A 16,391-nucleotide genomic window follows, 5' to 3' on the forward strand; every position below is an offset into this window, starting at 1 on the left:
ATTTGAGCGGGTATTACATAAGTTTCCGACATCATAAGAAAACCAATATTTTGTGATTTGTCTTACAAGACAAGATTCAAAAAGCTTGCCACAGAAGATAGAGGATGTTCTCATTGATCTTAGCTAGCGACATTCTAATTATTGCTGCTTTTTCCTTTCTGCTTTGCAAGCGTAAACTTATTCCATAAGATAGAGTGAAAAAAACAAAAAAAAAAGAAAAAGAAAAAGCATACCGTTGAATTGGTTCGAATTTTCATAGGAAATAACTAACGACCTTATTGAAATTACTCTCGTACATCTTCAGATAGGAATTTCTTCTATTTCATTTCTATTCATTCACTTAGAGGGGGGAAAAAAGGCAGCATAAAAACTAACATCATTCGTTTAACTAAGAGATAACTACAACAATGGCAAACTGAAACCTTATAGCTATGTGCATATGATCACTACCTTAGTCGCTAGATTTCCCGAAGAAATAATACACAACCAAAACACTAATCCGGAACCATATCGATTAATCACCGGTTATGTACTATATGTCATAATATCACCAGTCACACTGATATATTAGCACCTGCTCTCTTTATTATTCCTAACCGATCCCTGACTCCCAACATTTCCATTACCAAGTCCTTTTTTTTTCTTTTGTAAATAATATATATTATCATCTTAAAATAGAAAATAAAACTCAATAATATTTTCTATAAAATTTTCATTAAGCCTATAAATGAAGCATATCGAAAAAACTCAATTGCATATGAATGTGATCAGCTTATAAATCTATGATTTTCTTGCTAACTTTTAGAGGCAGGATCTTCGTAAAGATAGTAGTTGTACAAAAAAAATTTGTACAGAACCCAAAATTCCTGTATAACAAGGTTTTTTCCTTGGCTTGTAACTGAAAATTCAGCCCCGGAACTCAAGAATTTCTCTCTTCTTAAACCTTAACTCTCAACAACTGCTCTGTCATGTGCCACGTATTTGCAAACAATGGCCACTTTCATTGGGACTGGTGAACAATTATACAGATATAATTCTTCCTTCCGCTTGCTCTTTACAGAGATTAATATATATACCTAATTATTCATCACAACCGCCAGCCAAAAAGAAGGGGAAAAAAAAAAGGGGGAACAACGTACCTAGCTACGTGACATTGTTCATAAGATCCATCTTACAGCTCGGCCCAACTAAGCAAAAGAACTGCAGATCTTTACCGATAACCATGACAAAGAAAACTCTCTCAAAATCTGTAGAGAATTGGCTTTGATGAGATACAAAATTCGTCTGCACAAGCACATTGTGTAAAGGTTGTATCTGTTAGTTCGATTTCCTTAATTATATTATCTACAACAAAGGGCCTCCGAGTAGTTTTGACATCCAAATATGGTCAGCTCTGGTCTCATTAGCGACTGCAGACATGGTTGAAATCGGCACCAGACATAACCCTTGGCTTCTTAGGTCTTGCTTAGGCTCTTCCCCATCTTTGAATTCCTCAGACGCCTAGTGACATTGAAGGAATTCTATTAAACTTGACAGAAAGTAATAAAAATAAATTTGCTTGACTTCTTACAATTATTACTTTGGTCTTTCAGAAATTAAATTAGGGGTTCTTTCTTTCTTTTTACAATCTTCTTCCTATTAATGATAGATACATGAGTTCATTAATAAAAAATATATTGAAATTAAATTGTGACAAAATTTTGGTTTGTGCTTAAATACTAGACTCAGGTCCAACACAAGGCTCAAGCTGATAGATGATAGAATCTAATTGTTTATATAATACGATTCTTTTATACTGATAGGTTTCAATCCTAACAGTAATTTTATCATCTGATAACATTCAAAATGATAAAATAACAGCAAAGACACACAAAAAAAAAAAGAAAAAGGAACAAAGAGAAAACGAAAATGACCTTCGATACACACATTATATTATATACATAGTGTTATACTATGCTGGGTTTCGTGTTATACCTGATGTTGGTTGTGAATGGAAGCTCCATTTTTTAGGTGCTGAGTGATCAAACCCTGCATGATGTTGTACCAAGAAAATGCATAAATGAGGTAAATGAATCCTCTGCTTATGATAAAAATTTGTAATTTTCGCTTTATGGAATCAAGGTATTTTTTTACAAATTATTTCGCTCAATAAGAAAAACATAAAGAAAAAGGGAGAGGAAGAAAATCCTACTGTGAGTTGATCGTGTAGAAATTTGATGTACCCCACAGCTTCATGAAGGACGGATGCAGTATCAGTCTGAAGACAACAACACATAGAAATGACCAGGAAAAACCCAAGTTTAACGTGAGAATTCAAACGCTGTATTCACAGAAAAATTTAGGAAAAAGGATGAATTTTTACGAGAAAAAAAAAAAGAAAAATTTCGGTGAAATCAAAAAATGTTTTCGGTTTATAGACTAAGACTAATTTATGCCAGGGAGCTAACTCCCACTAAAAAAATTCTTTTAACAGGTTTTGAGCACGTGTAAATAAAGTTGTCTGCTGGTAACACAATTTGCCAGTTATGCCACATCTAATCTGGTTAAAGGAAATAAAGAATTTACCTTTCCAAAAGGGGACACTAGCTGCTGGAGGGCAGTAACTCTATCACCGAGCTTCTCTTTTCGGACCTGTCAATAATTCACCCAAGGAGTATCTCATCGGATAACTATCACTTAATAAAATTCAAGTTATCTTTGAGATAAAAAAAAAAAAAGAAGTTCGAAGCATAATCTACCTTAAAAGTTGGCAATGGTGCATCTATTCTCGGCCTCTTATAAACAGGTTCATATTCGCCTTCTTTCACCACTGACGCCGTGTCTCGAGCATCTTCGTTGCTAAGCTGAACGTGCATATTATAAGTATGTACATTAATATATATGTTCATTCAGTGAAGATATACACTAAAACGACTTCAACCCTAGGGGCCATGCAAAATTGATCCTCCAAACATCAAGTTTGCTTAAATTCTCAGTCAAAAACCATGCTTGTATATAAGGAATTTGGTTTCTATAGACACAGTAAGCTGTCCTCAATTTAGATGCCATATCAAAGTTCCAACTTGTGCAAGATCGACTTGTATCTGTCAAGTCTTCAAAGGAAATATTGCGTAAAACATATATACAGAAGTTCACAAGCTAATTAAACGTGTCATATGAGTATAATACGTGACTTCAAGCTTACCTTCATGACCAGATCATTATGGCAAGCAACTTTTTCACTGACCAAGGGCATAGCGAGTTGTGAAGGCGAAGAAGCAGCCGGAAAGGTAACCAGCTGGCCGGGCGAAGCATTCGATGAAAACGGGAATAAGCCAGTGCCCATAGCTTGACTCTTATTCTCAAATAAGGTTTTGAAGAGGGAAGATTGGTAATTCATCATTGATGAGTGGTTGCCTGTGATCTCTTGAGGTTCCATAAAGCTTTGTATGATTGAAGATGGAGAGTACCCAAAAGCGAAAGTATTGGTGGAGAAGCCCTGCTGGCAAGGGGGTGAAGTACACTTGGCAGGCCCCGATTGGTCCAAATTATTGGAGAGCTCTTGGTTTATGTGCTTGAAAGCATTCCCGGAGGAATCATCATCTAATATTCCGTTGCTCGGAAAGCTTTTTGGACTCCAATCTTGAATTTGAGAAGAATCCATGTCTTCTTGTAGGATGGTATCAACATTATCGTTCTCATCAGCCGTTCCACTGCCGAAAGAAAAGAATACAATAAATGATGCTATCCCGAAGATATGATTTCCTGGAATTACTCATGTGAAAGCCTTTATCATTTTTGACAATAGCGACAGATAAAAATGAACTTTCATTTCAAACTCTTGGCCAGGTTTTCACAAAACAGGATAATCAAGCAAATAAGTGGCACCTCATATCAAAATTGATCGTATAATTAGAGGGAAAAAGTTTATAAAATTACATTGAAAATGTGAAGAGGAGCAGAAACATGTATGTATCTAGAGATTTAAAATAGACATTGAAATCGATCATATAATTAGATTCAGCCTAGAAGTGGCAAAGCATATATTAACAATGGAAGAAGAATGTTTCTGTTGATTTAACAAAGAGAGAAATGATAGGTAAGGAGAAGAATTATCAACGCAAAAAACGGGGATAAAAAAGAGATGAAGAAAAGTATAGAAGAAGGACAAGGTCATATATAGAAGACAAATACTTTGAGCCATGGTTCCAGATTAACGCCAGTGAAGGGCCCGTGATCGGAAAATCAGCAGGACCAATTTTCAAGTCACTTCCGAAAACCCTAGTTGGAGAGTCTGAACTAGTCTCCCTGGAAGACCTTGACTTAATATTCCCGGAGCAATAACTAATTGACCGGTCGAAATTTCCCGTGTAGATATCATCAAACACGCCGGTCATACAAAACGGGGCTGATGAAGGGCTCACGAGTGGCATGCTCCTCGATCGATCCCACAAGTCGCCGCCGCAATAAATCCCGGTCCCCATCTCTTCCGCCATCTTTAAAATCCTTGCTCTCTATTGCGGAGATTGATTGATCAATATGAGAAGATCAAATTCGGTATCTCCGGCCAATATATTATTGAATGGTTTCCCTCTTTCTCTGCCTTGAGTCTTGCCTGAGCTATGGCTTCATAGTCTCCTGGTTTTCCAGAAATATAAGGTCAACAATTGTCTGTGGGGATGCTATATATACATACATACATACATACATACATACATACATATTATTGTGTGTAAATATATATATATATATATATATGTTTGCGAGCGCGTATAGTATATTCTATATGCATGGGGTGTGTTTGTATGTATTTGTTCATATTGTCAGGAAGAACCGGAATCCTAGTCGACATTTCAAATAGGTGTGGGGACGAGTAGACAAATTAATAAGAAGGGAGCGTTTTGAATCGAATTCTCCTTTGTCACCTTTTTTGCTTTATTTTCTTCAACCTCCTTCTCTCCTACTTTTCCCGATAAATTAAATAAATATAATGTTATGAATCATGCACACAGTTATTTTATTTCTTATTGATAATTGTTACTTTGCGCGATGGATGATCATGGGACGGTGTTAAGAATTTCGTTCAGAGGGCAAACGTGTAATAGGAAAATGAAATATTAAGTTAACAGATACAAGATAAGAGATAATCTTATTAGAACTGGAATTATGTAATAGGTAATATTCGGTTTTCTTTGCCCCGTAAATGCCTACGTGCATAGCCAAATTCATGGCATACTCCTCTATTATTCAGTACTATTGGTTTCTCTCTCTCATAAAGGATTATCCGATTTGTAAATTCCGACATTCTTTTCTTCTTAGCCGCTCTGGGATGGCAACACCGAAAAGTTCGAGCTCGTAATCAGAAATAATAATAATAATAATAATAATTCGAGTTCCTTGTGGACGAAGGCTTATGTGTATGATGATCTGGTCGCAGAACTTATTATGTGTCCTTTTTCCTTTTGTTTTGAAAGAGGAATCGAACCTTTATAGCCTGAAAATCGCCCCTTATGTTCTTTAATCTAGGGGAACCCTTGTCTGTGTGGTTTGATGGTTGATATTAACTAATTAGATTTACCAAAATCAGTCGGAAATTTCAATTTCGAGGACGTCAATGGAGGAGAGTGATTGCACATACTACCATATTCAGTTTGGGTGTTTTACGCTACATTAGCTAGTCAAATCAGGTATAACCCGAATGGTGGAGCAGCTTATGGATGCTCATCAATACATATGGGTCTTCTTCGAATGAATAATGGGTAATGAGCAAAATTATAATTAACAACTATATATACTTTGCAACTGACAAAGATACATCAAGAACTTCCCTTTAATCATGCAAAAGGAGGGTTGCTTTTCTTTCTTAAGGACCACAAAAGTATTCTCGGTAGGCTCCATGTCCAAAAATGAGGTACCATTGATTTTTATGATAAAAGTCTAAAAGAGGAACCGGTATACTCGAATCAAGAAAGAAGAAAAAAGGTCTATATATTTATTTATATATCCTGATTAACTAAAATTTGTTTCTTTAGAGAAAATATGTGGTTTAGTACAACTTATCTACTTAAATTAAAATATCATAAATTAATAATCATGAGTGTAACACAGTCAGGGATGGATCAAGGGGGACTGGGTTGACAGTTGCCCTCAAAATTTTAACGTTATATGAAAAATCATAAATTCTTCTTCCACTTTTAGTGAAATTATTTATATTCGTCTCATAACTCAACAAAGTCACTTTCCCTTTTGGCCCCGTAAAGGCTCGCCCCCTGACCAATATCCAGGGTCCTTCCCTGGACGTAGTTAATAAATAAACAGACTCTACTTATCGTGTGGGGATTCGTAACCATGGGAAAAATCGCGTGGCCAACATAAGAAGATGTACAATCAAGGAGTTTGTGCTCTCACCAAAAAAATTACTACATTAATTGCACATGCAAATAAATTATGAACCCCATAACCTTATTAACACGATGCATATCCATTAATTTGTACGAATCATCTTCGGTTTCTATGTTCGTCATCTCATGGACTGAGTATTCTCATATTAGCAACTGCTCAATAAATAATATTATTTGATCATTCTTAATTCTAGTTTATATAAACGGGATTTGTTATAACCGAGAAAATGGGATTTGTTAAGACCTAAACTCCATTATAATACCAACTCGGTCAATAACTAATGTCGCATACATCCGTTGTTGGGCTACTTTGTTAGGAAAGCCGGTCAACAGGGACATTATCTTGATCAGCATAATCATCTTTTTTATAATACTGTTGAGTATATATAATTACGAGGACGACATTACTGCGAAATTTAAGGAAAGAAAATTTAGATTCATGCAATTTTTATATTATTTTCTATTATAAAATATAGAATTTAAAATGTAATTTGAGTACATGTTTGTCATTGACTATGTAGATGATTGATATACTTATAAAAAAAATGTAGATGATTGATATACTTATCCAAAAAAAAGAAATGTAGATGATTGATATGGGAAAGCTATCAATAGATCATCGAAATCTCTCAATGAGGCAAAATCAAAGATTTTCGAAGTTTCTAATTAGTCTAATCATGTTTACTTAAACATATGGTTGTCCATGAGATTCTTTTTTCGATCATAAGAAAATGCGAGATTCTTTTTCCGATCATAAGCGAATGTCAGATTCTTATTAGAGGACGTATATGATATCAATCAGAGAATTACAGGGAACAGAAACAGCCTCGATTATTTTACCCAAAATATATTACCTAAAAAATAAGGAATTAACGAAGTGTCTCAACCCCTCTCTATGACGCTCTATACTTGAATACTGGGCTACACTCAGGGATCAAGCCCCTCCATTGCAGGGCCACTGGACCCGAACGGCCCAAATGTGCCTCTCGTCCTACATATTCTATCCCCTGCTAGGCTTATATATAGATTCCCCTATAATGGGGGGATAGAAAGAGAAAATAAAAGTAGGTTTGACAAACTTTGACTTGATGAGAATCGAACTCTTGACCTCTTGTTTTCGGTGGGGAAGAGTGCCTCTGCAGCGAACCATTTATCTCGACCTATAATATCGCTTTCGAATATGGAATAGTGATGCGGGCTGAATTTGGACAACACAAACCGCAAAAGCCCAATCCCAATTAGGCCCAATTTGAGTGGTTCTTCGACGGCCCATATTCTGTGACTGGGAGAACATCTCTTATGGATCAATTTAGGAGATTTAACATAACATTTAAACACAGATACGTATGTTTAGGAGAATTTCTTTTAAATATGAGGTAAGATATTTAGAACACATCTAATTCTCTAACTTCACAGCAATCTATAGAAATAACTTTAATAATTTTTCAATTATCTTCCCCTCATACCAATTCTCCTCTCATTTATTGGAAAGTTTCCGATTGCTAATATACATTAAATATAAGTTCAATATTGCTCTCTAAGTATCATATTAGTAATAGTTGCTTATAATCTTATGATGAGTGTTCAGATGTATAGATATTTTCTTATACTATATACTATATAATCCAACGAAGTTTTTTGTTGAAAAAAATTTCTTTACCCGTATTTTATATTAGATAAATAATAACAAATGTGAACATAGTACATATGTTATTCAAGTATGAAATTCTATTGTGTTTATAAACATGTTTATAAATTTTCTTTGTAAAAGTAAATTTAGAAAATAAGTAAAAAAGTGAAAAGAGAAAAATAAAAAGGGCTTTTCAAAAAGTAAATGGGCCCTGCAATTTAATATTTGTACTTATTTTTACTTTATTTTTTTAATAACGAGGGGTTCCAAGTTTTTCGAATTAATTCTCATGGTCCTATGAATCCAACATTTTGCATGGCCACAAGTTAGGTCAGTTTGGCTATATAGGTCGTACAAGTGACTCAATAGAGAGTATTCTTCTATATAATTTTTGAAGTGACTTAAACTTGTTGGCCATGGTATTATATGTTTTGTTGCCCACTCCATTTGTTGCCCATTTTAACTAATCCACTCTAACAGGTTAATCGGGTATTATCAATAAAATATTTCAAGCATTAATAAATTATCTGTTTACTTACAACTTTTAGAAATATTTTAGATTATTCTGAAATAAAGAAAAATTCAGTGATTTCATTGGAAAATAACTAACATAACAATGACAATCAAGCATCGCTGAGGAAAACATAACCTTAAGAAACCTTGGTGTCCCATTTTCTCACAATAATAATAATAATAATATTAGCAATAAGGCTAGGCCTATCTCAACCCCCATTTTAACCAATCCACTCCATTTGTTGCCCATGGTACGAAAATGCCCTCAATAACACAATAATTGCTCTAAACTAAAAGTGGATAAAGCTCTTAAATCCCTATCTAATTTCTCATTCTTTCTTTTCTTAGTCATGATCAATGTATTACACTTTCTCATTTGAAAACATTCTCTATACTCTACATATCTACTTACCACACAATATTTATTAAAAGAAATTTCGTAACTTTTTATAATTGATGATAAGAAAATGATTTAATCCTGTAAATTCCTAAATATTCTCCTTACCTTAAAAAAGTCCTAAATATTCTTTTATAGTATCTTTATCAATTGGTGAAAAATCTTGATGTATAAAAAAATAAAAACACAGCCAAATATATATATATATATATATATATATATATACAAATTAATTTCTTTAGTTGTAAAACGCAAAAGATATAAAATATATGCCCTTCATGAAGCAATTCTCTAGTTTTTTGGCTAATTATTCTAATGAAGATGATTTTTCAAATGGACAGGGGCGGATCCAGGAGTCGAGAGCTAGTGGCCGCAAAAGTTTAACCTATTTTTGTTCACATAAAATATTATTAAAAATTTGTAATCTCATAATAATACTAAAATATTGCAAATAAAAAGGTAAATGAAAGCTCAATTGCTGAAAATTTGAACATATTGAAATATCTTAAGATTGTTGATTTTTGTAATTTTGTATTAAAAATATCGATTAGTTAATTATACGGGAAATCTTAAAAATAATAAAGACCCTACATTTGTTAATTGTTTGTTCCTGCAAACGCAACAATAATGATCAGTGATAGTTCTATTTGCAGCAATAAAGAAATCATCTCGTAGATTAGGAACTGAGAGGAAAAAAATTAATTAGAAATTATACTTTATACAAAATTTGTCTAAGAGTGACCACGGCGTTGCACATAAGCAGAGAGAGAAATGGTCTTACATTTTTATTTTGTTTCGGCCATATATGAAAGAGAAATTGGAAGATGAAAAAATTCTTAGGATTGTTTGAGAGATCTCTGGATTTTCTTTGGGAATTGACCCCAAACTTTTGTCATTTTTCCATGTGAGAGAGGACCTCATAATAAAATAGGTTCAATTTAACTTTTTCACCACACTTCTTTAGATATATTTTGTTTTCGGTTACATGGGAGGTTCATGCCCCTAATACAATGAAATATAAATTCTAATAACTAATAAAGAAGCACGGGTAATCCCACCAAGTATCCAACATAGAACCTCTTAGTTACCAGGCGAAAACGTGCGATACTGTTTTACGCCCTCTTTGATTCTTTGGAGGTATTTAAATATCAATTAAACTAAACTTAAACATATGACCAACTATATGTTCGCTTGGAGAATTTTTCTAAATTTAGTGGATCAATTGACCCCATTGTTGATAAGGTAGATCGGCCCCTTCAAACGGGTAACTGGCAGAAGACGATGAATTCGATACTATCATTTCCGCCCATTAAATTACTTGCTTTCTAAAGGGGCGGCATATGTAATACTAATTTTGCCTATAATGTATCAAATCTACTAAATTAATTATACATAATACTTCCCAAAATCTAGATGTTGAAAATTATTGACAATCTTCCTCTATGGAAACTGAAATATGCACATGCAATAAAATGGTAATAATTAGGTGGAAATTTCAATATTAATATGTGCGATTGCTATTAACTGGCCATAACCAAAAGAGAGAAGAGACTAACATATACAGGACCAGAAGAAGAGACATACATATATATATATATGCATATACTGAATTAATTTATAAGGATGACTGAATTAGTTATATATAACACTTACAAAAATCCAGATATTGGAAATTTTGGCAGTCTCCCTATATGGATACTGAAATATGCACATGCAATAAAATGGTAATAATTAGGTGGAAATTTCAATATAAATATGTGCCCTTGCCATTAACTGGCCATAATCAAAAGAGAGAAGAGACTAACATATACAGGACCAGAAGAAGAGAGATATATATTTGTGTGTGCACGTGCGCGTGCGCGTGTGTGTGCGCGCGCACGCGTGCATGCATATACTGAATTAATTTATAAGGATGACTGAATTAATTATATATAACACTTACAAAAATCCAGATATTGGAAATTATTGGCAGTCTCTCTATATGGATACTGAAATATGCACATGCAATAAAATGGTAATAATTAGGTGGAAATTTCAATATAAATTCGTGCGCTTGCCATTAACTGGCCATAATCAAAAGAGAGAAGAGATTAACATATACAGGACCTGAAGAAGAGACATATAGCTCCAAAAATGGTTTCCGGCAAAGTTTCCTTTTCACAAGGCTTCCTCATCGGATTGCTTTGCCTGGCCGCTCTATTCAGTGCAGGTAATGTTATTAATCGTTTAGTCGATAAGCAGTTAGTCAAGCCCATCTACTTATATTGTGAACACAATTGACAATATGGGTGAATTGCTTACCGTGATATATTGATCAAACTACCGATAAGACATATCTTGTGAAACATTTCAGGGCATGCGGAGGGGGGACCAACCTTCGTTGTCCAGGGACCATGTTCGCAATTCCCAGACTGCGACAAGCACTGCAGGGACAACGGGTACGGCACTACCGGCGGGAGTTGCATGTCTCTTAGCGGAGGTCCCAGCATGTGCTATTGTATTATAACCTCATGTTGTTAACTTCCTGATGCGGCAGACGAGCTGGAAAATTGCTACCTGAAGAAACATGGGTTATGACGACCTTATCTCATTGGAAACGGCCTCCAGAGCAAAACTCACAGCTTATGGCTGTGAAATTTCGATATTTTAGGCGAATTTCATCGTTTAGGGCCTCAAACAGGCAATTTTATATTAATTAGGGTGTTTTCGCAATTTTAGGAAAGTTTATTTCTTTTTGTGCGATTTAGGTTTTTTTAAACCCGATTTAAGCTTTCTAAGCCCTAGGGCTAAAGGAGTCATCTTTTGGATTATCAATAAAATTAAGAACTTTCGTGCTTTGTCCAATCTCGGATCGATTTGAGTTTGATGCCTATTTCCTGGTATTCATAGAATCAACAGGTATAGAAGGTCGTAATTCCGGTATTCGTGCGCGAATCAATGGGTCTGTGACGGTTACTCGCGTTGTACGCTGCGTTAGTTGGCATCAAAGCCGCGTTCGTTATTGGATCAACGATGCCACCCCAAAGAACGGCTAATCAACGACGTGTTGCGGAGGAGAACGAACTGGATTCGATATATATCCAGATGAAGATCAAGAAGAAGTTACAGAATTTGTATTTGATGATCAAGGAAAACCAATGTTCGTTGTCAACAAATCCGTATTAAATGATATTGGAGGTGATAAACTTTTTCATTATTGTGCTCAGATTGAAGATATTTTAGATGAAGAAATTTCCAATGCAAAGAAAGATGCATAGATGCTTACGGTGCCGATTTCAGAGGTTATTCAGTTGCCAAAGTTGGTCGAAGTGCACGTGTCTCGATCAAGAAAGTAAAGATTCAATGAAAGTGTTTTTTGGCTAATAGGTGTACGGAATTTTATGTACGAAGAATTAAGAGAAAGAGTTCGCAAAAAGAAGAAGGCATTCAAGTGGCAAATGAGAAAGCAGCAGAAGCATATTAATCTCTCTATTCGTGAAGATCAAGGTGATAGCTCGGACAATGACAATTCGAGGGCGAATTCTCTTAATCCATAGGAGAATGATACGACAGACGAGCTGGAAAATTGGTACCTGAAGAAACATGGGTTCTAACGACCTTATCTCATTGGAAACGGCATCCGGAACAAAACTCACAGCTTATGGCTATGAAATTTTGAAATTTTAGGCGAATTTCATCGTTTAGGGCCTCAAACAGACAATTTTATATTAATTAGGGTGTTTTTGCAATTTTAGGAAAGTTTATTTCTTTTTGTGCAATTTAGGTTTTTTTAAACCCTATTTAAGCTTTGTAAGCCCTAGAGCTAAATAAGTCGTCTTTTGGATTATCAATAAAATTAAGAGCTTTCGTGCTTTGTCCTATCTCGGATCGATTTGAGTTTGATGCCTATTTGCTGGTATTCATAGAATCAACAGGTATAGAATGTCGTAGTTTCGGTATTCGTGCGCTAATCAACGGGTCTGTGACGGTTACTCGCGTTGTACGCTGCGTCACTTCCTTTACCCCTTGCCGGGGTAAATCGATCCTTCGTTGTAACGAGAGATGAAAACATATATCCCCAACTTAATTTATGTGGTACAATTCAGGCATGTTTGTGTTACCCTATGTATGGTATAGAAGAGAAATAAAAACAAGAGGAGAGGGGGACGTTGAAACAAATAGAGACTTTACTGATATATTCTTTTTTTTTCTCATTTTTACATAATTCATCATATTACATATTTATATATCTCAAGAGAAAATTCTAGTTACTTCATTAATGACATCTCCCATTTAATTCATCACTATCCAATGACCCTAGAAACTTTCACTAGTCAGAGCACTCATCGTTTTCCGATGACACTAGAAACTTCTTCCATTCAAAGCATTTACCGATAAGATCAAGTTTACATGCCAACATTTCCCCCCCTTAAACTTGTTCCTCCTCGAGCTTTAACTCCGAGCTGTCTCCTTAACTGCTGAAAAACTTCAGCTTTTAGGGCCTCGTCAATATATTAGCAACCTGGTCATTTGAATTCACATGAAATAGCTCAACTTCCTTTGCCTTGACATGCTCCCTTATGAAGTGAAACCGAGTATCAATATGCTTCGAACGCTCATGATGAACGGGATTATTGGCCAGAGCAATAGCTGAATTGTTATCCACATAAATCTTGGTTGCGCCTTCTTGCTGCAGCTTTAGTTCTTGAAGCAATCTCCTCAGCCAAATAGCATGACAAACACAAGAGGCTGCAGCTATATATTCTGCCTCACAAGTCGATAAAGCAACAATAGCTTGCTTCTTCGAGGACCAAGTAAATGCAATATCACCAAGATAAAACACGAACCCGGTAGTACTCTTGCGATCATCGCAGCTTCCAGCCCAGTCACTATCACCAAAGCCGATAAGTTCCATACCTCCTTTAGATGAATACAACAGCCCATAATCAACCGTCCCTTTGACGTATCTAAGACTTCTCTTGGCTGCCTTCAAGTGGGAAGTCTTCGGTGTCTCCATAAACCTGCTTACGAGACCAACTCCGAACAACATATTAGGTCGGGAGCATGTTAAATACCTTAGACAACCCACAAGACTTTTGTAATAAGTCGGGTTCATCGGCTTTCCTTCTTCTTCCTTTGTTAATCTGATGCCGCACTCCACTGGTGTGTCCACGGGCAAACAGTTCTCCATCGAAAACTTCTTCAAGATCTCCTTCGCATATCTTTCTTGTGAAATAAAAACTCCATCTTCACCTTGCTGCACTTCGATGCCCAAAAAGTATCTCATCAGACCATAGTCTATCATCTCGAACTCCTTCTCCATGGACTGCTTAAACTCTCGAGCCATAAAACTGCTGTTGCCCGTGAAAATCAGATCATCTACATATAAACACACCAACAACATATCTCCACCAGAATTGACCTTCACATATAGAGAATGCTCATACGGGCATTTCACGAAGCCTTCTCGAATAAAATACGCATCAATTCTGGAATTCCAAGCTCTCGGGGCTTGTTTGAGCCTATAAAGGGCTTTCTTCAATCTATAAACCTTTTCTTCTTGGCCTGCAACAACGAAGCCCGGTGGTTGTTCGACATATACCTCTTCTTCGAGATTCCCGTTCAAGAACGCTGATTTCACATCCATCTGGTACATCTTCCATCTCCTTTGGGCTACTAGAGAGATGAGCAACCTCACCGTTTCAAGTCAGACTACTGGTGCAAAGACTTCTTCGTAGTCAACCCCGTATTTCTGCTTGTATCCCTTTACGACCAGCCTTGCTTTATGCCTCTCCACTTCTCCTTTTGCATTTCTTTTTGTCTTGAACACCCATTTGACACCGATAGCTTTGTGTCCTCGAGGAAGTAAAGTAAGCTCCCATGTATTGTTCTTCTTTATAGCATGAATCTCTTCCTCCATTGCCTTCCTCCACTTTGTCTCCTTGGAAGCTTCTTCATATGTTAGTGGATCGAATCCTGCAAAGAGGCACAAATTATTGAACTCCTCATCAAAATTGACATCGACTGCTCGACTGGAGTCATAAATCTCTTGAATGCTCTTCGTTTTCCTCATAATCGAACTGCTCGAACCATCACTGTCGAACTGAATTCCAACTTGACGGGGTGACAAGGCTTTTTGGATGTCTCTTAGTGTCTCATTCTTCTGCCCATACTCTTCATCAAGAGCAATTTGCTTCAGTTGGTCGTTGTTCTTCCAGTCCCATGTCTGCTCCTCATCGAACTCAACGTCTCTTGACATCATAATCTTGCGAGTCACAGGATTGTACAGCTTGTACCCGCTAGAATTCTCGCCATAGCCCAAGAAAATGCACTTTTGACTTTTATCTTCGAGCTTTGTCCACTTCTCTTCCTGCACCTTTGCATAAGCAACACTCCCGAAGATTCTGAGGTGATCGACTTTCGGCTTACGAGAACTCCAGGCTTCCTCCGGCGTGATGTCTCTGATGTGCTTCGTTGGAAACCTATTTAACAAATAGACAGAGCAGGAAACAGAAGCTCCCCAAAATTCTTTCGGGACATTTTTCTCCTTCAACATGCATCGAACCATATTTAGAATCATCCTATTTTTCCTCTCCGAAACACCATTTTGTTGTGGTGTTTGAGGCATCCTGAGCTGATGAACAATCTCATTTTCCCTACAAAAATTCTCGAACTCCAGCGATGTATATTTGCCTCCTCGATCGGTCCGCAAGCATTTTATTTGGCAGCCACTTTGCTTTTCCACCAGACTTTTGAACTCTTTAAATCTGGTGAAAACTTCTTTCTTCTCCCTTAGCGTGTAGACCCATGTTTTTCCACTATAATCATCAGTAAACGTCAAAATATATCGATTTCCACCGATGGAGATGGGCTTGATGGGTCCGCAAACATCTAAATGCACCAGCTCGAGATGCAAGGATGCTCTTCTCGACTTATACTTCTGGAAAGGTTTCCTCTGCTGCTTTCCAATGACACAAACCTCACATAGATTGCGTGGGCTTCGATCTTCGGCAGTCCCATCACCATGTTTTTCTTCTCGAGCAGCTTCAACGCCTCAAAATTCAAATGCCCATAACGAAGATGCCAAAGAGTCGAGGCGTCCAGAGTTGTCACCTTGAGACAATTCGCCTCATTAACACTTAGTTTCAGCGGAAACATCCTATTCTTGGTCATGCTCACATGAGTAATGAGCTTGTCGTTCTTATCCCGAATGCTAAGAGCCGAATCCTTCATGTTTATATCGTAGAGAGAGAACCCCAAAAGGGGCTCCATTTGGATACTCCGCATCCCATAGTTGTCTTTGGTTAATCTAGGCACCTGTGATTGAGAAGAACTAGTCGAAGCCATTGTTGTTTTGGCTCTGATACCAGTTTTGTTACCCTATGTATGGTATAGAAGAGAAATAGAAATAAGAGGAGAGGGGTACGTTGAAACAAAGTGAGACTTTACTGATATATTCTTCTTTTTCTCATTTTTACATAATTCATCATAT

General features: G+C 36.4%; 2 protein-coding genes across 2 annotated transcripts; one reads left to right on the plus strand and one right to left on the minus strand.

Annotated features, from left to right (window-relative positions):
- Positions 1–998: 998 nt before the first annotated feature.
- On the minus strand, positions 999–4,788 carry LOC116207068 (transcription factor bHLH112-like). Its single transcript, XM_031539928.1, has 7 exons — positions 4,174–4,788; positions 3,185–3,692; positions 2,739–2,843; positions 2,566–2,631; positions 2,192–2,257; positions 1,975–2,028; positions 999–1,500 (listed from the first exon to the last, which is right to left on the minus strand). The coding sequence occupies exons 1-7, from the start codon at positions 4,473–4,475 to the stop codon at positions 1,345–1,347; spliced, it is 1,257 nt and encodes a 418-aa protein (XP_031395788.1). The 5' UTR covers positions 4,476–4,788; the 3' UTR covers positions 999–1,344.
- Positions 4,789–11,053: 6,265 nt separating this feature from the next.
- On the plus strand, positions 11,054–11,566 carry LOC116209137 (putative defensin-like protein 30). Its single transcript, XM_031542693.1, has 2 exons — positions 11,054–11,129; positions 11,274–11,566. The coding sequence occupies exons 1-2, from the start codon at positions 11,054–11,056 to the stop codon at positions 11,438–11,440; spliced, it is 243 nt and encodes an 80-aa protein (XP_031398553.1). The 3' UTR covers positions 11,441–11,566.
- Positions 11,567–16,391: the final 4,825 nt, after the last annotated feature.

This window comes from Punica granatum, chromosome 5 (genome assembly GCF_007655135.1).
Source record: "Punica granatum isolate Tunisia-2019 chromosome 5, ASM765513v2, whole genome shotgun sequence".
Lineage (NCBI taxonomy): Eukaryota > Viridiplantae > Streptophyta > Magnoliopsida > Myrtales > Lythraceae > Punica > Punica granatum.

Excerpts from the sequence above, each read along its gene's own strand:
- LOC116209137 (XM_031542693.1), top strand. The coding sequence starts at position 11,054 with ATGGTTTCCGGCAAAGTTTCCTTTTCACAAGGCTTCCTCATCGGATTG. Across the intron at positions 11,130-11,273 it reads GGCCGCTCTATTCAGTGCAG|GGCATGCGGAGGGGGGACCA; the intron begins GTAATGTTATTA and ends GAAACATTTCAG.
- LOC116207068 (XM_031539928.1), bottom strand. The coding sequence starts at position 4,475 with ATGGCGGAAGAGATGGGGACCGGGATTTATTGCGGCGGCGACTTGTGG. Across the intron at positions 2,258-2,565 it reads TAGTGTCCCCTTTTGGAAAG|ACTGATACTGCATCCGTCCT; the intron begins GTAAATTCTTTA and ends TGTTGTCTTCAG. Across the intron at positions 1,501-1,974 it reads CCATTCACAACCAACATCAG|GCGTCTGAGGAATTCAAAGA; the intron begins GTATAACACGAA and ends CAATGTCACTAG.